Source organism: Micromesistius poutassou (assembly GCF_964030765.1).
Source record: "Micromesistius poutassou genome assembly, chromosome: 24".
Lineage (NCBI taxonomy): Eukaryota > Metazoa > Chordata > Actinopteri > Gadiformes > Gadidae > Micromesistius > Micromesistius poutassou.
Genome location: NC_140294.1, coordinates 4,672,224 through 4,694,527, shown reverse-complemented (window position 1 = coordinate 4,694,527; position 22,304 = coordinate 4,672,224). Strand labels below are relative to the sequence as shown.

General features: G+C 45.5%; 2 protein-coding genes across 3 annotated transcripts; both read right to left on the bottom strand.

Annotated features, from left to right (window-relative positions):
* Positions 1–929: 929 nt before the first annotated feature.
* Positions 930–3,350, bottom strand: LOC311369488 (thymosin beta-11-like). The gene is made up of 3 exons (XM_084487654.1): positions 3,276–3,350; positions 2,153–2,267; positions 930–1,986 (listed from the first exon to the last, which is right to left on the bottom strand). Exons 2-3 carry the CDS (start codon positions 2,250–2,252, stop codon positions 1,958–1,960), a joined length of 129 nt encoding a protein of 42 aa, XP_084343780.1. The 5' UTR covers positions 2,253–2,267; positions 3,276–3,350; the 3' UTR covers positions 930–1,957.
* A 2,207-nt stretch (positions 3,351–5,557) lies between these two features.
* On the bottom strand, positions 5,558–22,154 carry LOC311369482 (ribose-phosphate pyrophosphokinase 2). 2 transcript variants are annotated; one of them, XM_084487649.1, is made up of 7 exons: positions 21,868–22,154; positions 17,046–17,235; positions 16,096–16,194; positions 15,191–15,315; positions 11,623–11,796; positions 7,677–7,836; positions 5,558–6,737 (listed from the first exon to the last, which is right to left on the bottom strand). In XM_084487649.1, exons 1-7 carry the CDS (start codon positions 21,987–21,989, stop codon positions 6,645–6,647), a joined length of 963 nt encoding a protein of 320 aa, XP_084343775.1. In that variant the 5' UTR covers positions 21,990–22,154; the 3' UTR covers positions 5,558–6,644. The 2 variants fall into 2 exon arrangements, with proteins under 2 accessions (XP_084343775.1, XP_084343776.1); XM_084487650.1 differs by having other exon boundaries at positions 17,052–17,235.
* Positions 22,155–22,304: the final 150 nt, after the last annotated feature.

Here is a 22,304-nt window from a genome sequence, read left to right as displayed (position 1 = left end):
AAAAGAGACCAAAACAAATGACAAAAAGACAAAATAACCACTAAAAGATAAAATAACCACTAAAGAACACTAAAACTGTACAAAAATGTAACATATGTATGTATGTATATATATATATATATATATATATATAGATGCATAATTGCTGTATAAATATATAAAATAGGTGGTGTAATACCTTTTTAGGTTATAAATTCATTGTATTGTTGAATTGTTATAAATCCGTCTTTCGCTATGAATGAATTGCTATGAATTATGGAAAAGAGATGTTATGTTATAAACAAAGTGACAGAGTTGGATACACTGGTCTTTTATTTAGCTGGCTAAATATTTCCATAATCCCCATGATTAACGTTTGATATTTGTTTAAGAGGGGGTGTGACGGCGATGATGTCATGTCCAGGTAATGCCAGGAGGGCTTTGCTAATTCAGGACCGAGTTAGTCGGCTAAATGTCCCACGGCGAGACGCCAGCGTACACCTTAAGGTCAGGCCGCTATTAGTGCAGCAAGGCATCCCAATCCCGCCTGTATGAGGGAGAGGCCAGCGCCGCGTTACCTCAGAGTCAATCAATCAATGCCGTCGGCCATCTTATGTCAGTGAAGAGGAGCTATCCCGCAGTAGTGGGCGGTGTCCCGAGTCCCACTTCCCGTTACGGTCTACTTCCTGGATCGCAGTCTGACTGCAACAGGCTCTTGGTGTGTTCAAACATGAACATTCACGAATCAAAACCAGAATACTAATAAATTGACTAGCTTTTCCCTGACAAGTCACTGCCTTTGTTGAAACAAGTTTGGGTTCAGCTTTTGAGATTCATTGCCTAAAGAAAAAGCTAAATTTGCATTTAAGGAACAATGTGCCGCTCAATGACAAGATGCCGTCCATGGACGTTATACACAAGGGTCGAAAGGGAAGGATACACAAACAGTCTTTGTATTATCAAATTTTTTTTTTATTACAACATTTAACGTTTTGCCAGTACTGGTAATGGTTTGTGGCTTAACATGGCTGCTTACAGAAACCCCCAAAAAATGGAACTCATATTGTGAATTTAGACCACCAGGTGACACGTGGTACCAATGCCCAGCATGCGTGCTTTCTGAATTATTGAGGGGTGATCTAGGGTGCAACGCGGTACAATATATACACACAATTGCAACGGTATCCCCAAGTAGAGCGGTGCTGTGGTGCCGGGTTCGACCCACACTCTTGCACTTCGGGGGGTAGGGTCGAATAAAGTCCTAAAGATGCCAATGTAAGTGAAGTCTGTGGTGCGATTTTAGTTTTCCCAGATCTAGATGGCTTCCATCTCATGTCATCCAGATACTTTTTTGGAGGGGGATAACATTTTAACCAGTGTATAAAAAAAAAAAAGAAAAAAAAAAAAGTTGTGCATCTCCGAAACATAGAAACGAAAGCAACGCTAATCGCCATGGTTACATCGGGTCAGCAGAAGCGGCCAGATGCAGGAAGTGATAAGGGCGAGACAAGGAAGAGGAGGAGGAGCTTCCTGTGCCATGAAGGCCACGCCCTCATTCCATTCTGAACACACACCCACACCCCCTCCAGTCCTCGAACGCCACAAGCCCAACAGAAGGGGGGGGGGGGTCCTCCTCTTCTTCCTCCTCCTCCTCCTCCTCCTCCCCTGCTGTAGGGTCGCGTCTCCACTCAGGCGTCACCTCGTAGGCTGCGGACATCTTGGACGGCCACAGGTGGGCTATGCGATGGTTTGCAGCAGGGAGTGGATCCATGCGGGTGGGGGGGGGGGCGCTCTAGCCCGCTCGGTGGTTTAATTTCCTCCCTTTCATAATTTCGGTTACAAAGTTATACAGCTAAATAAAAAAAAATAACATCAGAAGTGACAGAAAGGCAATGGAGGGTGGGAGTGGGGAGGAGGTGGTGGTGGACTGGAGGTGGTGGTGGACTGGGGGTGGGGAGGTGGGAGAGAAGAGAGGACATCACTCGGCCTTCTTCTCCTGGTCGATGACTGGAAGAGAGCGAGAGAGAGATTTAAGAGAACCGCTGGTACAACACAACGTATACAGTGAATGTCACCTTGCTTGGAGCACAGGGCCCCTTAAGGGAAGGCGAAAGGCCCTTCCTTAATGCCTTCCTTTAAGGTTCCCCCCGTGCTCCCAGACCCCCAGACATACTTTCTTGCGAGGGGAGAACGTTCTTCTCCTTGGTCTCCGTCTTCTTCAGCTTGGTCTTGTCGAAGGAGGTCACCTCTTCGAGCTTGGGCTTGTCGGACATGTTTGCGATTTGGGTCTGCAGGAGAGGAGAGCAGAAACAGGTTTAAAAAGACTACCCGCGTACGCATCCAGTGGGAGGAATGGTTAACATGTACTGGCGCAGAAATGCACCAGGCCTTTTGTTCACTGCAGCTTGAGGAGCCGCCCTCCTCCTCCTCCTCCTCCTCTCCCGGTATTCCCATAACCCAGCGGCCAATGTTGCACACACACCAACACTCCCAGACAATGAGCAGCACCCTAGGCGTTCAAAACCAACATTTGCATAACAAAAGGGGTTCCCTGCGAGCGACAGATCGCAGAACCCGCCTCGTCCGTCTTATAAATCTGACCGCATCAGGGTGGAGGGGTGGGCGTTGAGGATCCTTCGAAAACCAATGATCGATGATCGATTCCAAAGCCTTATTGGTTAGAAATAGGGGGGGATCACTTCATAAGGGGGTCCCCGTGTGGCGGACGTGCCACGTGTAGACTCGACTCAGTCCTCTGGTCACGTACGCGTCTCATGGGATACAAGAGGGTCTGTCTGGAGGACCACCGCCCTGATTCAGTAATGATCCGACCTCAACCAGCCTCACCCATCGGCGAGAAACCGATCACCGGACGAGGTCAGGGTGTGTTCTTACACGTTACCGATTCACCCAGGTGATGAGCTTAAAACGTGTATTTAAAACACAAAAGCGGGTTAAAAATACCGACACTGACGCGTCTGCGTGTCACGCCACAGAGATCACAACAAAGAGCACCGCGGGGTGTCTGTGCAGAAGCCCACCGGAGACGGTCATCCGTCCCCCGGGTACGCGGACCGTCCCGGTTTAACGCAGTTATTCCCGGTCCCGTTCACCGACTCACTGCACGGGTCCGAGCCCCACGTGAAACCCATTGTCCACCGTCGGCACCACAAACCGAATGTAACCGGATAAAGCCCCACTTCCACTACCGCGCACAATGTAGCAGGCAGCAAAGTGAACCGTTAACCTCCTGCTCCACCCGAAAGCAAACTTTATTCTTATATCACGGTGCTTACCGGAGTCTGACTGACGTTGAGAGTTACGGTCCAAGGTGTGGCGTCTGCAGCGGTCGGTGTGGTGCTGCGACGGCGCGCGCGTCAATTATAGTCCTCCGCATGCTAATGAGGACATGTGACGTCACCCGCTATAATATGCTAATGAGGACATGTGACGTCACCCGCTCTAATCTCTCGCTCCTTTCCCCGCTATTATTGTCCTAATATTATTATTATTATTTATTATTATTATTATTATCTTTTTATATGGAATTTCTAATTATGCGAAATGTTGCTCACTTTCTATTGACTTTTATTGACTAATTTTGGTGACTTTTACTGTTTGTCAACTGAACTGTACTGTCTGTTGCTACTAGATACCTGAATTTCCCCAAGGGGATGAATAAAGATTCTACTTACTTAATTACTTATTTTAATGTGTTTATTCTTCTTGCTAAACAGTTATGTATTATGCATTCAACGTGCCAGCGGAAATCAACAGTGAGGTGAACACATTCATAGGGTGAGGCGTTGCTGAAGCTATAACATGTTCATTGGACCATCATGACAGCTGACCGTTCTCCGAATAAACCTCTCACATTCCTTAAAGAGAAGCCAAATAACCTGATTATCGTGATTCCTGATACTTATCCCACTCCAGTTCACGATCATAAGACACATTTCTGTAGGCTATATACTATCTTGGACCAAGTTAAACATATGTGGCCAGAGACCCTAACACTGAACTTGACTGGTTTGCCAGTAAAGAGCAGCTTGTAATCCCCAAGTCTCACTGAATGAGTGAATCACACACATGATGATGAGGGTGACAAGAGACTGTCAGCACGGAACATACATTTATTAATAATAATATACATTTATTGTAGAATAAATCATTATTATTTATTATAGAAATATACATTTAGAGTGTCACATGTTTCTACTATGAGCCGCACATCTGGGGAGGCGCGTCACTTCCGGAACCACTTCCGGCGTAAACTGAACCCCATCCCGGATTTGGTGGTTTTTAACCATCCTTTCCTCCTCTTTGTTCACTCATATCGTTTCACAAGTGCGAGCATCTGGAATGATTTCCTAGATGAGGGAAATCCCGCTTGGAATAAACAGTTGTGTGGGATGGGTTGCTTGTCTTTAATTAACGCTGGTATTGTAACAGCTGTTGAACAAGAAGCTCTACGAGTAGCGACCGGCTGAACACAGATGAGATGTTGTGTCTTCAACATCAGCTCTCAAATCAATCAAAGGGTCTCAAATCAATTTTTAAATAATACTTTCAGCCAGAAAAATGAAGGAAATTGTATGAGACCAGGATGTTAAAAGGGTTTTCGGTTCCCATCAGCGGCCTCCGGGCGCTCTCTGGTGGCCAGCAGTGGTTCTGCAGCTCCGCGCAGATATGCTCCAGCAGGGGTTTGGAAGACCGGTAGTCAATTTGAATGCATTATTTTTTAAGATGCATTGTTTTTAAACAAAGGATGTAGCTGTCTTTCAAGATGGTTTATGTATCATATTCACAACAATTAAAGCAACATTAATGAAATGCCTGATTCTCAGGCTTCCTTAAACAATGCAATAATATACCATATATAAGAAACGTAAGAGAAAAGTCACCTGACACTAAAATAAATACAAAAGTAGTGCAAAAACAGTGCTTAACTTAGTGGTTTAGTTGCATATTATGAACTAGGTGGCGACAAAGGCTAATTGTATGAATTGAATATACCAATAATTCACAAAATGATTCCCTTTTCTCCACTACAAATAAGTATGGAGTTTATGGGTTGGAGGAAATAACATCAATATCCCTAACTATAATAAATAGTTCGTTTTTTCTGGAAATATTTCAAAGCCGGGTTCTAACGGGTCCACGGACCGGCTCCGGTCCGGGGACTCCCAAGACCTGTACTGGCGCAGATAGACCGGTTGGGAACCGTTGTGCTCCAGCGACCTTTCTTTGATTACTTGTCTTTTAGATTAGGGCAATGTGTAGGATTTCTTGTTTCAAATAACATGACCCTAATGCTGTTTTCAGAAACTCCAGACAATCCTCTTCAGTCAAATACCTTCGCTCTCGTACCAGACTATTATTCAGCCAACAAACTTCGTCAATGTTGCAAATCAATTTAAAGCCAAAATGTTTTTAAACAGGGGAATTAATCCGTAATAGCAGCGTGTCGCCACAGGGTGGCAGTAACGGACTATCAAATTAGCACTTAGTCGTACAAGTTAATTTCACAAAGTAGGACTTTGTGTTTAAAAAACAAGCCAACACGTCTGAATGCATATCAATCCTTTATTTGAAAATGACCTACAGTTTTTCAATCAGTGATATCATTACCGTGTAAAAATGCATACAAAACAAAGGAATGAGTTGTCGTTTAAGAACGTACGACTGATGAATACGTTTTCACCGCTGATTACCAGGCTTACATCTTCTGGGTCTGGGGGTGGCATTCAGCCTCATCAAAGTCTGCGGAGGAGACACCGTCTCCAGGTCACGCCTGTGCCACGACCTGGCCAACAGCACAGATGATTGGCTAGAACGGTTTGCTTCTATCTCTGGCGTAAACAACGCGTTATAAATCATGGTATGGGAGGAGCTTGCGTCAGGATAAAAGGAAAGAAAAAAAAAGAGAACTCTTGACACTGCCATTCTCAGATACAGGAGAACTGCTTCATCAGCACTTCCACTCAGCAACATCAACTCAGCATTCGTGGAAACACTTGAAGCAGTCCTCTGGTATATTAGAAAATGGCCAGGCATGCCGGTGGAAATTAAATGTATATTTTAGGTTATATATCGTAGTCGCTAGGTTCTGGGGTCCTGTTTTTACCTGAAACAAGAGTTAGAGACCGGTACTCACTCTTTGGAAGTGTCTAAAAACAAAAAGACTAACAGTCATAACATACCTTGGAATTACTCGTTGGGCGAGAAGGATTGTTTTTTTTGAACAAACGTCATTTTGTTTGTGGAAAAGGGTTCATGATGTCTACATTTCACATTCAAGTGTGAGGTCAATTCAAGACAAACAAAATACTGTTGGCCGACGGTACCTCGGGTTAAACGTCTGACCACGGCGACTGAGGCTGGCAAATTAATCCTCTTCACCGAAAAACCCAAAACAAATCTACTTTACTCATAAATACAAAAGGAAGTGACGTCGTCGTGGCGTCAGTTGGAATTCTCAGTGGAAGAGCGGTGTGGGCGTGACCCTTTCCTCGGGCGGTCCCGCGTGATTGTCCCCAATCGCCAGTGGGCTCACAAAATGGTGGACATTCTGCACGTGACCAAAAAATAGACAAGCTGCATGCAGGCTGTGAGGTTACCATGGAGACCTCCCCCCCCCCCACATCACAGCCTCACCCCCCCTCCTACAAAGGCACGTGGCTGAAGAGGTAGGAGACTGACTCTCCGTTGTGAGTCCTCCTGATGGCCTCCGCCAGGATCATCGAGATGTCAATCACCTGCAACAATACCAGGGTTACACCAGCTTAAACCATCACAGTATTAACACCAGGGTTACACCAGCTTAAACCATCACAGTATTAACACCAGGGTTACACCAGCTTAAACCATCACAGTATTAACACCAGGGTTACACCAGCTTAAACCATCACAGTATTAACACCAGGGTTAGACCAGCTGAACCATCACAGTATTAACACCAGGGTTAGACCAGCTGAACCATCACAGTATTAACACCAGGGTTACACCAGCTGAACCATCACAGTATTAACACCAGGGTTAGACCAGCTGAACCATCACAGTATTAACACCAGGGTTACACCAGCTGAACCATCACAGTATTAACACCAGGGTTAGACCAGCTGAACCATCACAGTATTAACACCAGGGTTAGACCAGCTGAACCATCACAGTATTAACACCAGGGTTAGACCAGCTGAACCATCACAGTATTAACACCAGGGTTAGACCAGCTGAACCATCACAGTATTAACACCAGGGTTACACCAGCTGAACCATCACAGTATTAACACCAGGGTTAGACCAGCTGAACCATCACAGTATTAACACCAGGGTTACACCAGCTGAACCATCACAGTATTAACACCAGGGTTAGACCAGCTGAACCATCACAGTATTAACACCAGGGTTACACCAGCTGAACCATCACAGTATTAACACCAGGGTTAGACAAGCTTAAACCATCACCTGTAGAGCAACAACCCCAGGGTTAAACCGGCTTAAACCAGTTGAACCATGACAATTTGCACTCCAGAGTTAAAGCGGCCGTTTCACCACCAAACCGGCCATTATGTTACGTTTGGTCTGACCCAATAGCAGTTCATCACGCTAGGTCCTGGCCTCACTTGTTGAAGCATTACAACGCGAGGCAAAGAACCAGAAGACCTAACGTGTGGGTAGGAGCATGGCACTGGTACCTGGATCTTGTCACAGGACTTCATCTTCTCCTCCTGGGGGATGGTGTTGGTGACCACCACCGCCTCGAAGGGGGCGTTGTTGATGCGCGAGATGGCCGGCCCCGAGAAGATGCCGTGCGTCAGGATGGCGTAGACTTTGGTGGCGCCGGCGTCGATCAACCTGAAGGACGCAGAGGGAAACACAGCTCAGATGGTTTCTGACACAGGGCTGCCTTCAGCGGCAATGAGCTCAGGGGCTAGAGCGAGTTGCTAGGTCGATCCCCTGCACCTCCTAGCGAGTGTCGAGGTGTCCCTGAGCAAGGCACCTCACTGCTACCGATGAGCTGGCTGTCTCCTTGCGTGTATGAACCGTTGTTAAGTCGCTTTTGGATAAAAGCGTCTGCAAAATGCCTTAAATTTGAATGTCCTGAAAACAAAGCAAATCCGCCTGTGCGTTTTCCCGCAAACGAGGGAAAGGTAGATGATTGACTTCAGGGACAGGGTTTGCATTGTCCGTTGGTTCTCAGTCAGTGCGTTTACAGGACAGTCAAGAAAGTCGAATTATTGGGTTAGTCCAACTATGATTGGATTAAGATGCATGTATACACCTTAGTCGAGCTAAAATCGAATCGGGTTACTCAGTCGAATTAAGCCCTAGATAATTCGATTCATAGTCGAGTTAAGCGTGCATGTATGGAGTGGGATTGGATTATGCGTTCTGCACATGCTCGAGATCTTTTCCTGGGGCCGTGAGCTGGAAGTAGGAGACGATAGTCATGTTGTCGCCGTCGGAAAACGAGAAACGGCGATTTATTTAAAAAGGTGGCGCAGAAGATGGAGGAAGTCGATGAATGTAGTTACCCCTATAAGAATTGTGTGCCGGCCGCGGGAGCGCGCATGGCATGCATTCATTAAAGGTGGAAGCACACAGACACTACACTTCGATTTGACCCAAGGCTGAATTAAAAGTACATGTTTTTCTAAATGTGGGTCATCAACAAGGTTGTAAAGTAGTAACTTCGGGCACATCTGTCAAAATAAATGTTTTTTTCTCCCGACATGTTTACAATCTTTATTCATTCCTTGCGCCGTGGCGGGGAATGCCGTATACGGACGGGCGGCGGAGGGGCTGCTCCAGCAGGAGAAAGATGTTTTCAGTAGACAGCTGTGAACTCACTTCGGGTCGGTGATTTATTTAAAAAGCTGGCGCAGAAGATGGAGGAAGCCGGTGCCAATGTAGTTACCCCCTATAAGGAGTGTATAATCACCAACATACATTCACTACACACTACGCTTTGATTTCACCCAAGGCTGAATTAAAAGTACATATTTTTCTAAATGTTGCTCATCAACAAGGTTGTAAAGTAGTAACTACAATCTTTATTCATTCATTGCGCCGCGGCCCAACTGACTGAATTCTCTGATATTATGAATCTTACAGACTGCGTCGGGTTCTCTGACTCTCTGGTACTTCCACAACAAGTAAAGACTCCTAGTGGGGGTTATCACGCCCATGGTGAGAAGGAATTAAGGGAAAGGAACTTTAGCTTTGACTCTCTGAAGTCCAGATTGAAACGCGACATGGAGGAGAAAGCAATGTTTTCAGTAGACAGCTGTCAGAAATAAGAAATGTGATGAAAAAGAAGTAAACATTGAACAACAAACATGATACTACAGGTCCAAAAGGTCTACACAGACCCTTAAGCATGCGGGCAGACGAACACACGCTGTGGAGTTTGCAGGCAAACCCGTTACGAACTGGCCTCAGAGAAGCAGCTCTGTCCATTGAGTGGACTTGCCTGTATAATCTCAACACCACTGGTCAGAGTCCCCTTGTTAGAGCAGAACACATAGGTCAATGAAAGCTGTGTGCAAGGCTATACAAATATATAGATAATACAGAAGCTATAAATAAATATTTAATTCTATCAGAGAGACAAAACTATTATAAATAATGATAACCATAAGGTCATGATAATGATTGGTTCATTGTATGTCATTACACCATTTTACAACAAAGTGTGTACAAAATAGTTAGTTACATAAACACCAGCATTTGTAGATCACTGCCCTACTGGGCATCCATTCTGTATTTAATTGGAACCAATAAATGTTTTAGCCAATCCTAATTGGCCAGTAAGGCAGTGGGGCAAAGGTGTAGCTGTGGCAGATGCAACAGAATCGATCAGTACATATTGTATCAGAGCCTTCTGTACTACACCATGAGTTGCGTATCATTGAAGGTCTTCACGAGGCAAACGTGTAAAAAAAAAAAAAGGCATTTCCTAATTTCGATTAGCGTAGCTTTGTCCAAGATTGAAACTAACATTACAAATGCATGCTTAATGAACAGCACAGTTGGGGATATTTCTGAAACTTGAAACAGTTTACCTTAATATTTTTTGTTTGTATTTAGTTGATAGGATTATTCAAAAGTAGTCACGAGGCATGTGGTTGTTCTGGGTAGACATTTTTTTCATTGAATTTACAGAAAATGTACTTTATGGTGATATATATAATTAGAGAAATGAAATTACCAATATCGTGATAGAAGATTTTGTCCATATCACACAGCCCTAAGCACACCTGTATCTTAATGACTACTAGAACAGTTAGTCAGCTCAATAGGTTCTTCTCTGGACTACTGTGGAGCAGAATGCTTTTTCTCTGAGCCTGGGTAGGTTTCCCACATCAGTTCTTTCCGTGGCCTGGACTCTACCTGTGGCCAGTCTACATCCATAACATTAGCTTTCATTTTATGGTTGTGACTCATGTACACCACAGTAAAACATGCACAGTCAAACACATGATCCGATATATCCTCAATACTTGGATTGTCGGATCAATGCAAATTCTTATAGCCCATATAAGTATTGGCTATATATACACTTTTAGCCAATATAAAGTTGTTTCCTATCATTTGGGAAAAATAACGAAAAAACTTTGATAAAAGAAAAAATATCTATTCTTTTTGTTGTCGTGAATGTTTAACAATTAATATCTTGACCTTTTGTACGATTTAAGAGTTTGTAACACCCTGGATTTAGATTGGAGATCCAGATTGTTATGTGCAGCAGACACTCGTTCACATCCCCTTTGCCTATCTGTAGATGATCGATACAGTTAGTGGAAAACAACCAGGAGAAGGTTTCCCTGGATAGTCCAATTATAGTTTGCTGATATGCAACCGATAAACTGTAGATATGTACTGTCAACATGCCCTCTGCTCATCTACAGATAATCAATAGACATTTACTGAACCCTTTACTTTAAATTATTTGTTGCCATGAGAGATGGACCATAGACCGGCACGTGTAACTCAGGACTTTTTGTCAAGTTTCAGGTTTACGTCGGAAAATCATACAATACTTTTTAAAATATTTCAAGACCCTCTGTAGGTGAAACAACTATTTCTACTGAACATTTAGGAATGACGTTGATAGCGCTTACAAAAACTCAAGGTTGGTTGGAGAAGTTTAGTTTTTTTCTAGCCCCTGTCAGATCCCAGTGTACAGGTCGATGGGCATGAAACATCGGTCCTAAAGCAACATTTAGTTTTCTCCCTTTAAGCAGAGAAAACTAAACTGAAGGTACATGGACATGTGCTTGATTACGGTGTTATGGTTGAACTTGCATAATATTGCAGGTCCGTGATTGTTAACAGGGACTAAAAGACGATTTCAACCCCAATTGATACTCCACTGTGGGCTAGCACGGTGCTCTCCTAGTTTAACAGAAACTAGGTCACGCACCGCCTGCGTTTTCTTTCTGTAACTACACCATGTTTGGTTGCGTGCTGCGACTTCTCCTCCTTACTTTGGGATGGAAATGTAATTAACCAAATGTAATCATTTCTGATGGTTGTGTAAATTAACACGCACGCTAGGCTACCACCCACTTCGCACCACCACGGATGTACGATGAACCTATCCTTGACACACAGACACACCCACGGGGTGGAGCCTACTTGTCAGCAGCGTGGCAGATGGTCCCGCAGGTGTCGGCCATGTCATCAACCAGGATGGCCACGCGGTCCTTGACGTCGCCCACCAGCACCATTCGGTCCACCTCGTTGGCCTTCTTGCGCTCCTTGTGGATGAGGGCGAACTCCACGTTGAGGCGGTCCGCTATGGACGTCACCCTGGTGGGGGGGGGGAGATGAGAGGGAGAAGGATTGAGACAAATGTTTAGAAAACCTTTTGGGAGTAGAGTTATGATCCGGTCACCATAGCGCAATCTGTTTGTGTAAAAAAAAAAAAAAAAGGCATTAATCAGAAGCGTGAGATTTCAACGCTGCGATTTACGCTTATTTCAAAAGCACTCAAAGTACAGACCATTTTCTTCTTTAAAAGTGCAACTAGAGGCTTAGCAGAGGAGCCGCCTCAGTTCAGCCCTGAACAGTTTGTTCCATCCTGCTTAGCGCCTAAAATCCATCGTGTTCACCACATGAGGCACAGTATGGGCTTTATGTTGCTCCTTCACCATATAGCCAGCGGTGGAGACTTGTTCTACCACCGAGTCACGTATTCAGGTTCAGAGATTAGGAAGACCCTTGAGACGTTTAGACGCACTTTAGCAGGTCAAACAGTCATCCCAACAATGGCCCCATATAGGGTCGGCTTAGCTCAGGAGGTAGAGCAGGTTGACTAGTAACCAGAAGGTTGCAAGTTCGATCCCCGGCTCCTCCTAGCTGAGTGTAGAGGTGTCCCTAGGCAAGAAGCCCTAACTGACGAGCTGACTTTCACCCTGCGTGGTTGACTCCGCCGTCGGTTTGTCAATGTGTGTATTACACGCAAGTCTAGTGCTGGGCGGTATACACCGAATACCGGTGTGTATTTTCGTTATGATATGAATTTTTAATATACCGCCAAACCGGTATTTGATTACACAACATTTGGAACGCTGCGCCGCGTGACTGGTTCAGACGGGACCCGTTTCAATGTTGCGCTTCTAAACACGCAGGACTGTGTGCTGCATCACTTACTTGATTGTTTGGATAGGTTGTAGTGGGTGCGGCCGTGAATGAATGAATGTATGTGTACGTGTGTGATTTCAAAGTAACAAAGTAACAATCCAACTCAAAGCCGATGCATGCATCCAAAACTATTCGTTCAAAACCAAATAAACAAAATCAAAAACAGTGTTGCTTAAATCACTTCAAATTAGGGATGCACGATAACTTTTTTTTTTAACCGATAACTTTTAGCTCCTAAAGGCCGATACCGATATCAATAACCGATAACACACACACACATATACATATACATATATATGATCATGACATTGTTGCTCAGACATCAGTAGAATCAATGAGGGGTGGGGTTTAGGGGGGGGGCTTGCAAGGGGTGGGATATGACGTAGGGTCCACGACGGCCCCTGTCACTCAGGTGTGCTTTGGTCTGACCGCAGCAACGGAGGCAGAATGGGCAGAACTCATCGCGATCATCTTAAATGTTGCTGCAGCGATGCAACATATATTCCGTTGCATCCACAACAACCGTATCGATCGATGAAAGATTGTAGCATTGGAGTCACAGACAAATAGAAGAAACGACGAATAAGAAAGGCGTCGCAAACGACTGCGTTACCGGAGGAAGAGCGTCTTTTTTTGCTTCATTTCACATCTCACAAACACTGGGACAAATGTAGTTGACCTCTGTGTTTAACTGAGAGAACAGGGAGTGGAAGGACGGGAGTAGGGCTGAACGATTTATCGTTTTCTGATCGAAATTGCGATTTCAGACAACGCAATCTCGTGATCGCCAAAGCCGCGGTTTCTTCCGTGTTCCTGACTGACCCGAGATCTGTTGTCAACTATTTATACCGGCACTTGAAAAATCACCACAGGCATTTGCACGACGAGTGCATGACGAAAAAGTCAGGTGAAAAGTCTCCCCCCGTCAACAATTCCGACTGCGGACCCTGTTATAATGTAATGTCCCCAATTAATGTAATGCAATTGGCCCGCCGGCATATCGCATTTCAGTGTTAACGCGCGTCTCGGCGTGGTAAACCTGGCGCGTCAACTCCGGCAGCCCGTACCCCCCCCCCCCCCCCCCGTCAACAATTCCGCCCGCGGACCCTGTTATAATGTAATGTCCCCAATTAATGTAAAGCAATTGGCCCGCCGGCATATCGCATTTCAGCGTTAACGTGTTGACGTGCGTCTTGGCGCGGTAACCCTGGCTCGTCAACTCCGACAGATCGCAACCCCCCCCCCCCCCCCCGAACCCTTGCATTAGAGTAATGGCATGTAATGTTTTAATGGTATGATGTCATGTTTGTAAATATTACTGTTCATTGTGAATATTGCACTGAAGCTTGATTTGAAGAAAATCGTGGATCAAATCGAAATCGCAATATCTACCAGAAAAATCGCAATTAGATCTTTTCCTGAAATGGTTCAGCCCTAGACGGGACCCTATAATGTTCAGCTAACTTGTCAATAATAAGTGTTACGAGAGTTAGCGCATGTGTGTGCGTGAGAATGGCAGTGTGTGTGTGTGTGAGAGAGTGAGTGGACGAGCGAGGAGAGCGAGCGGTAGCGTGTGTCAGTTTAGTGAAGTAATGAACGAGTATGGATGTCTCTGTGCCAACGTGTACTGTAAAGTTAGTGAAACTAAGAATAAAGTACACAGCCTTTCAATAATCGGCGGCCGCTTCATTCCAACCATATTCCGACCTATAAGCAGACCCACTGCCGGTCAAAGGGAAGGGTGGTACCCCCGAGAGAACATCGACGTCTCCCCTGTGCTCTCGACTACGGTCTGGGAGCCGACAGCAGGAAAGGTGTAGCATAAGAATAAAAATAAACATTTTCTATATACGCGTGCAGCTGTGAACTCATGTATTGTATGATGTGTACTTTTAGGGTTACGATAAGACCTTTAATTTATCGTTAGTGGGAACGGGGCACTGAAATTATATAGGCTATGTTATCGGGGCTATTCGTCATGATATCGGACTTATCGGAATGACGTAATAATTTCTGTTATCGGCCCGATAATTATCGTGCACCCCTACTTCAAATACCTTCTTTTCTTTTCAAAACTTGGGACAGAGCCTACAGAGCGGTTGAAAACAATGTTGACGTCTCCTGTGGCTGCCTTGCGCACCTGCGTTATATTACTTAATATTACGTTGGTTATGTTTTAAACCCCGCTATGCACGCAAGTGTAAACGCGAGCAGCATAGCTGCATGACTTTTTAAATTAATCGTTTAGGTTAGTCGACTAATCGAAAGATTAGTCGTTATAAAACGAGTCCTTAGTGGCAGCACTAGTGAACACCTGATTATGCATGAAAAAAAACAAAAAAAACACATCACACGTCATATACCGTAAAACCGTTTAGAATTTAGAAAAATACCAGGATATCAATTTTTGGTCGTACGGCCCAGCACTACGTAAGTCACTTTGGTAAAAAACGTCTACTAAATGCCATAAATGTAAATGCTCTCCTCAGACATCGACCACTTCAAACAGTCCCTTTGATAAGATGCAACCCTCGGTTTGACCTGAGGCGCTCCCGGTTACCGTTTGGCTCCGCCGGCGTCTGGGGACACGATGATGCAGTTCTTCCACTCCGGAATGTTCTCCCTGATCCACTGAAGCACGGCGGGCTCCGCGTACAGGTTGTCCACGGCGATGTCAAAGAAACCCTGGAGAACACGGGCAATGGGAGAACCCGGGTTGGAGTTTAACGACGCCGGCTCAAAGTGTAGTTTTATCCCCGTGTGTGTACGCGATCCACATCACTTCCTGTGGGGTCGCATCATTTCCTGTTGGGGTTCCCTCCAGTGGAAAGCTAAATGGACTGAGTGCACTGCCCATTTTATCAATAGCAGTTCAGCTCAGCATCACCGGGTGGTTATAAAGACCATGTGTGGTGTTGAGATGCAATGTGAACGATAGTTTAAAAACATTCAAAAATAGACTATAATAATTATCAACAGAATTTGTGGAAATGGCATTGTGTCGGTAAGTTTAAGATGTCTAGGTATTGAGTTGCAGGGATGTTTACTACAGCAGTAGCCATCACCACCACAACCCATCTGGTGACACCACTTTGAACATCAAGAGGCGACTGCCGTCACTGCAGTGTCCAGTCTGCCCTCAGTACACCAAGGAGGGAGAAAGACCCTGAGCCGGCTAGAGGGCTGTTCTAACCTCTTGTCACTCGTGTCAAAAGTATGTTATGAAATATAATGCTGGCTCTAACTCGCCGGATCACTTGAAGATCAACTTAACTGTTTGCAGTGGGGAGGGACTTTGCATTTCTTTGTCTTTCAATCGGGGTAAACTACTCAATTTCTAGAAATAGGATGAGGACTAATTCAACAAAATTGCAAAATATATATTTTTTCCATTTAAGGCAGACAAAGCTCTGGATCCTCATCATCAGGTTGTTACAAAGTGTGTTGGGTGTCAGGGTCACTGACCTGGATCTGCGAGGCGTGCAGGTCCATGGTGATGATGTGGTCGGCTCCGGCAACCGACAGCATGTTGGCCACCAGTTTGGCTGAGATGGGGGCCCGGCTCTAGACAGACACCAGCAAACACGTGTTACAAATACATCCAACAAGTTAATAAAGAAATATAGATAAATACAAACTAATAAGAGGAGGGGACTTTCTGCCCGCTAGAAGCCACGCGATAACTGATTACCATGCACTTAAGATGCACAGGCCAACTTTAAAACACAACTTGCTGTGGCAACTGCTTTCCCCAAATGTAATCTGTGAAATTTGACATTTTCTCAGGATTCTGAATGAGCCATCAGTTAATTAGGAAATCGAGCAAATAACGGGCGTTCCTAGAACCATGTTGTTCCTAGAACCATATGTTGGTTAATAATGACCTTGAGGTCGATGTGTGAACAGCATCAAGGACAGAACCATGGGGACTGAACAATCGCAGGGCTGTGCGATCGCATGTGTAGCGAGTGTAGAGGTATACAGAAAACCTTGTACCGTTTAACTACACACAGTTTAAGCATCTTGGATGAAATCACCTACGTATGGATTTCAAACTTTCCTGCTGAACATTGATGAAATCACCTACGTACGGATTTCAAACTTTCCTGCTGAACATTGATGAAATCACCTACGTACGGATTTCAAACTTTCCTGCTGAACATTGACACACAAGTTTAATGAATGTGGTCCCGGGGGAAATTCATCTATGGGAAAACAAGTATTGTGACTCCAGAGTTAGTGCCTGGACCTCCAGATTCAGGTCCCCTGAGTTAGTGAAGGGACCTCCAAATTCAGGTCCTCTGACCTCTAGAGTAAGGGACAAGGACCTCCAGATCAAGTCCAGATTTAGTGAGGTGCTTTCCCGATTCGAGGGACTTAACACCGTGTGAACAATGTGAAGCGTGTGCCCATACCCCCACCTTGTCCTTTTTGTCCTGCCGGGCATAGGGGAAGCAGGGGATGACTGCGGTGACGCGGGACGACGAGGCGATCTTGCAGGCGTTGATCATTATGAGCAGCTCCATCAGGTTGTCGTTGATCTCCCCGCAGCCGCTCTGGATGATGTACACGTCCTCGCCACGCACACTCTCCCCGATCTCAACACTGGTGGAGAGGGAGGGGCACAGAGTGAGTGTGGTTACAATGGAGGGGCACAGAATTTCACCTCGACACTCAGCTAGGAGGAGCGAACCAGCAACCTTCCTGTTACCAGTCAACCCACTGTACCTCCTGTGCTACTGTTGCACTGTGAATGAGCGTGTGAGGTTACAATGGGCCAATAGGGGGGGCTTTGTTTTCAGACCCATTCTGTGGATCAACCACCTATTGCTGCTGCGTCAGCCTCCGTTTTCCTGGTTTGCTTAAGAAATACTCATCACAGCTCCACCACAGGTGTGAAACTAAACACTTTACAGTGGGGGGAGAAACTTAGGGAGGGCTGCTCTTCTGGTTTTTACTTTTTTAATGTGGCCCTTTTTACAACTCTTAAACCATCATTATATTACATACGTCAGCACAATTAAGGTGCTTTGTTCCAACCTGGGTGCCTAATATAGATCGACCAGCATGTTGACATACTCTGACACAAACTGGGGATGTTCCTGACATTTTGTGAACCATTACACTAGTCTAAAATGTAGAGGAATCTGTCAACATCGGGCATATTACAATCCAAGAGGGCCAACATGGTCAGAAAATAACTGACTAGAGCTTAAATGTGATGTTTTCAGAACCAAAAACTATTTTAAATTAGGCTTAAAGCAGGACGTTTCGATACATGGACTACTGCAGTAAGCCCCGTATAGCGAGTGTGTTGGGCATCACACCAGGTCAACTGTAGGCTAGGGGGGCAAACAGAGCAGGGGTCTAGCTTTCAAATCCAAATCATCTGAAATAAAGTCTGTGGAGAGGCGTGATAACATGTACCATGGGTCATTTCTCTTCCATTTAGGGCATTTAGCAGACACTTTTATCCAAAGCGACTTAATGGTTAATACACACATTCAGTGCGTTTACATGACACCCAAGAAAGTCAAATTATTGGGTTAGTCCAACTATGATTGGATTATTATGATGCATGTATACACCTTAGTCGAGCTAAAATAGAATCGGGTTACTCAGTCGAATTAAGATAGATAATAGATAATTCGATTCATAGTCGAGTTAAGCGTGCATGTATGGAGTGGGATTGGATTATTCGTTCTACGCATGCTCAAGATCTTTTCCCGGGTCACCGTCGGAAAACGAGAAACAGCGAGTTACTTAAAAAGGTGGCGCAGAAGATGGAGGAAGCCGGTGAATGTAGTTACCCTTATAAGAATTGTGTGCCGGCCGTGGGAGCGCGCATGGCATGCATTCATTAAAGAGGTTGTAAAGTAGTAACTTCGGCTGCGGAGGGGCTACTCCGGCGGGAGAAAGACGGCTGCTCTGCCGGCGGAGGAGTCTGCATACGTCCGAGAGGTCGGAACAATGGAGCGTCGAAGAAATGATATGGACCCGAAGTGAACTGACAGCTGTCTACTGAAAACATCTTTCTCGAATGCAGGTGCCTGAGTTTGTTGTTGCTGGTGACGTTAAGGTCAGCCGGTGGCTCTATCACCACTAGTTTAAATGGGTACAGCGCCACCTATCGTACCGGGGAATGACATGCTTCAGCCAATGAATCGATTTACTCACCGCCATGTATAACCGGACAATTGCAGTTGTCCAATTGAGGAGCATAGTCGAACTATGGCTTTAATCGGATTAAGCTGTGCATGTAAACGTACTGACTGACACACCGACGGCGGAGTCAACATTGCAAGGCGACAGCCAGCTCGTCAGGAGCAGTTAGGGTTAAGTGTCTTGCTCCTGAGGTGTCTTATACCTCGACACGCTAGGAGGCACCGGAGATCGAACTAGCAACCTTCCGGTTACAGGTCAACCTGCTCTACCTCCTGAGCCAAGCCGACCCCGTTTTCTTGTGCAAGCAATGGGCTTACGGTTCAAGCCGCTGGCCTCAGCCAACGTTTGCTCCAACTCAATCAAGAACGTTGACTTAATTGATTCAACGGTACGCCTGCAGGGCGGCTCCGACAGCAGCACACACTCATTCATACAGCCATGGTTATTATTCTGTATCGCGTTTAAACTGGTTCTGACATGTAGCCATGAAAAGACCGACTGATGGTGAAGGGCATCGAACCAGACAGTTACTGGCTGGAATGAAGAGTGCTGGTGAGGATTCAGAGTCCCATTATATGAAATTAATTAAAACTGATGTTTAACTAGGCCCATTAAATGAGTCTTATTAAATTTGAAATGTCTTATTCTCATATGCATATATTTCCATCAATCGTGTATGCTGTGCTTTTGCAATTTAGAAATGCATTTCGAACGACATCCAGCTGGAGTTCGTGAGGATCGACCCCTTCGTCAGGACCTACCTCAAGAAGAACGGAGGCAAATATAGTGTTGAAATGCTTTTCTCAGACAAGAAAAAGCTTTAAACCAACTAGTATTTTGTAACAAAGTGCAGCAACGTCTAGTTGCTCGAAACACCCTGGAAACAAGCAGCCGATTTCCATGGCCATGGCATGAAAATGACCAACAGAAATTCAGACCAGTTTAGAGTTCAGTTTTTGACGAGGATGTGAGGTCCGGTGGCTGATTTATATAAACAACGATCTGACGGTCGTTTGGGAAAATACATCTAATCTTCAATTCTATCTTGGATGTTGTTTTAGGGAGATACAATAAAAAGGAAAGCTCTCCACGGTGCAACACAGGACAGCCACCCGCCACAACATGTGTGGAACATTCCAGAGACGGGGGAGAAGACTTCAGCTCATGTGACCGCTGCTCTGGAGGCTCCGTGGTGTAAATTAAAAACCCGAGACTGGCACGAGGCCCCAGTCACACAACTGGACACTAGGATGCATCTGGAAACACAAGCCAGGACTCTACATAGTACCAATGAGTAGAAGAAATGCTAAGAAAACCAAATGTCAATGCGGCCTGACATGCAGTTTCAGGATCATTGTTTTTATTCACATGAGTGAATTTTATAAATAGCACGTACAGGCTTAGTTATCAAATTCATTGGAGTTTAGATTAAGCCATTGGTCATCTTAATCCAGCCATCTGCCAGGCCATACAGTGCACGACGATTTACACAGACACAGCCATGTAGCGTCAATACACATAACTGTTTATGTTCGCCCACCTCCTGATTCCCATGAGACGAGTACTTCGCTATTGTTGCACTATTGCATTTGTCCTTGGGAGCCAAATGTCAACTGCTACAAGAATGTACAAGAACTGATTAGCATATGTTTACTTTTGTTTCTTAGGGTTGAGAAAATAATCAGACCCTTGTTGCTTGGTTGAAGATTTACACAATGAAAAGTCATTGGAAAGAGTTGTACCACTGCATAATGTTTCCTTTGAAGGATCCCTTAAATCATGTTATAGAAACATGAATCTTAAAATTTGAAAATATTGTAGATTAGTGTTACTCTACAAGAAAATAAACTAATCAAACAGTTACAACAATTGCACTTCGATATACACCCCTACATTTTGTAGATTAAATTATGGTAAAACATATTTTTGGACAGATAATAACCCAAAATATATCAATATAGTCGAGTTAATGATCAGATAGAATGCAACTATGGCGAACTGCGTTTCAACAAGTCTGTAAAAGTCTAAATGTGTAGAAATCCAACATGGTAACAAAGCCCCAACTTCTGCTGGAATAAAATTAAGACAGCTACACTAGCCACGTTCCGCTTTCCCCCCTCCGACATGGAGAGCTCTTATGGCCCTCACACACTAACGAACATCATGTCCTACTGGGCTCATATTGGGTTCATGTGACTCTGCTTCTCTGGGCCGGGGGTCTGGCTCCTGCCTCTTGAGTGCATGTTCCTACACGTCCTGCACCCTGGGACTCATGGGGGCAGAACGTGTGTGCAGAACAATAGTTCTGCACACAATAGTTCTGCAGAACAATAGTTCTGCACACACTGGCAACTCAACATAAGACCACCACCAGCAGGAGACGGGATAACACGCATCACACAGTGGGGGTTCATCAATGGCAGATGACCTGGCCGGGGACCCCGCGGTTGTCTGTCTGCACCAGGCTCAGGACGGGCCCGAGTCTGCCTCTGAACCGGGCTCAGGACGGGCCCCGAGTCCGCCTCTGGTGGACTCGTAAGATGGGGCCAGTGGCGGGTCTTCTTCCTCACGACGTGTATTAGTTTATAGGTAACTAATGCATTGAATAACTTAGTTTAGCCGTTGTGGCTGTTATGATAGCTCGTCGAAGAATATTACATGCATCTTGAAACAACATGTATATGATGGGGCTTGGCTGTACGGGCCAGTGAGTAGCGTGTCGTCCGGGCCCTACATGAACCTGCCGCTAACGGGGTCAGCCCGCTAGCGCTCCACCGTTAGCTCCCCGTGTTTACTAGTGAATAGCGGTCCGCCGTTAGCCTGTTAGCTCCCCGTGTTTACTGGATAGTGGTCCACCATTAGCCTGTTAGCTCCCCGTGTTTACTAGCGGGTCACGTGTCAGCGCTGCCTATCGGCTAAACTATTGTTAGCTTTGAAGCTAACCAGCGCACATGGGACACACACCACCTCCACAATATCACGATCACGAGTCCACAACACATGACAGACAGACAGACACACACACACACACACACAACTCGACCGTGTCGTGCTGTGAAACGAGGTGCTCACCACGTCTCCTGGTTGCTGAACTTCTTGGTGATGACTTTGCCCAGCTCCAGCCCCAGCCTGTCGGCCACCTTCTGCGACAGGTCGTGGTGAGAGCTCCCGCTAAAAAGCACGATGTTGGGCATGGCACCGACGGGACAAAACACACTTCTACGGTGAATAAAAGAAAAGAGGATCCAGACCGGGGTGGCTCTTCTTCTTCTACACCCCCGCAGTGAAGGGTCAGTAAGAGTGAAAGGTAGGGCTAGTGTCGTGGACTTGGCATGGCGGTGGGACGAATAACACGTTTGTGTCTGCTCGATAAATGGAAGTGGAAGTGGCCTCACGTGATTGGCTTGCGTGAGGTTTCAGGACACGCCCACTCTTTTCGCTCAGAGGACACGCCCCTGGACGGGTTCCTCAGGGCGCGCGCTCTGACTGCACAGCTGATCACGAGACCG

Coding starts and splice junctions, on each gene's coding strand:
- LOC311369488 (XM_084487654.1), bottom strand. CDS start 2,252: ATGTCCGACAAGCCCAAGCTCGAAGAGGTGACCTCCTTCGACAAGACC. Junction 1,987..2,152: donor CGTTCTCCCCTCGCAAGAAA/GTATGTCTGGGG, acceptor GCTCTCTTCCAG/TCATCGACCAGGAGAAGAAG.
- LOC311369482 (XM_084487649.1), bottom strand. CDS start 21,989: ATGCCCAACATCGTGCTTTTTAGCGGGAGCTCTCACCACGACCTGTCG. Junction 17,236..21,867: donor TTCAGCAACCAGGAGACGTG/GTGAGCACCTCG, acceptor CCTCTCCACCAG/TGTTGAGATCGGGGAGAGTG. Junction 16,195..17,045: donor ACAAAAAGGACAAGGTGGGG/GTATGGGCACAC, acceptor GTGTCTGTCTAG/AGCCGGGCCCCCATCTCAGC.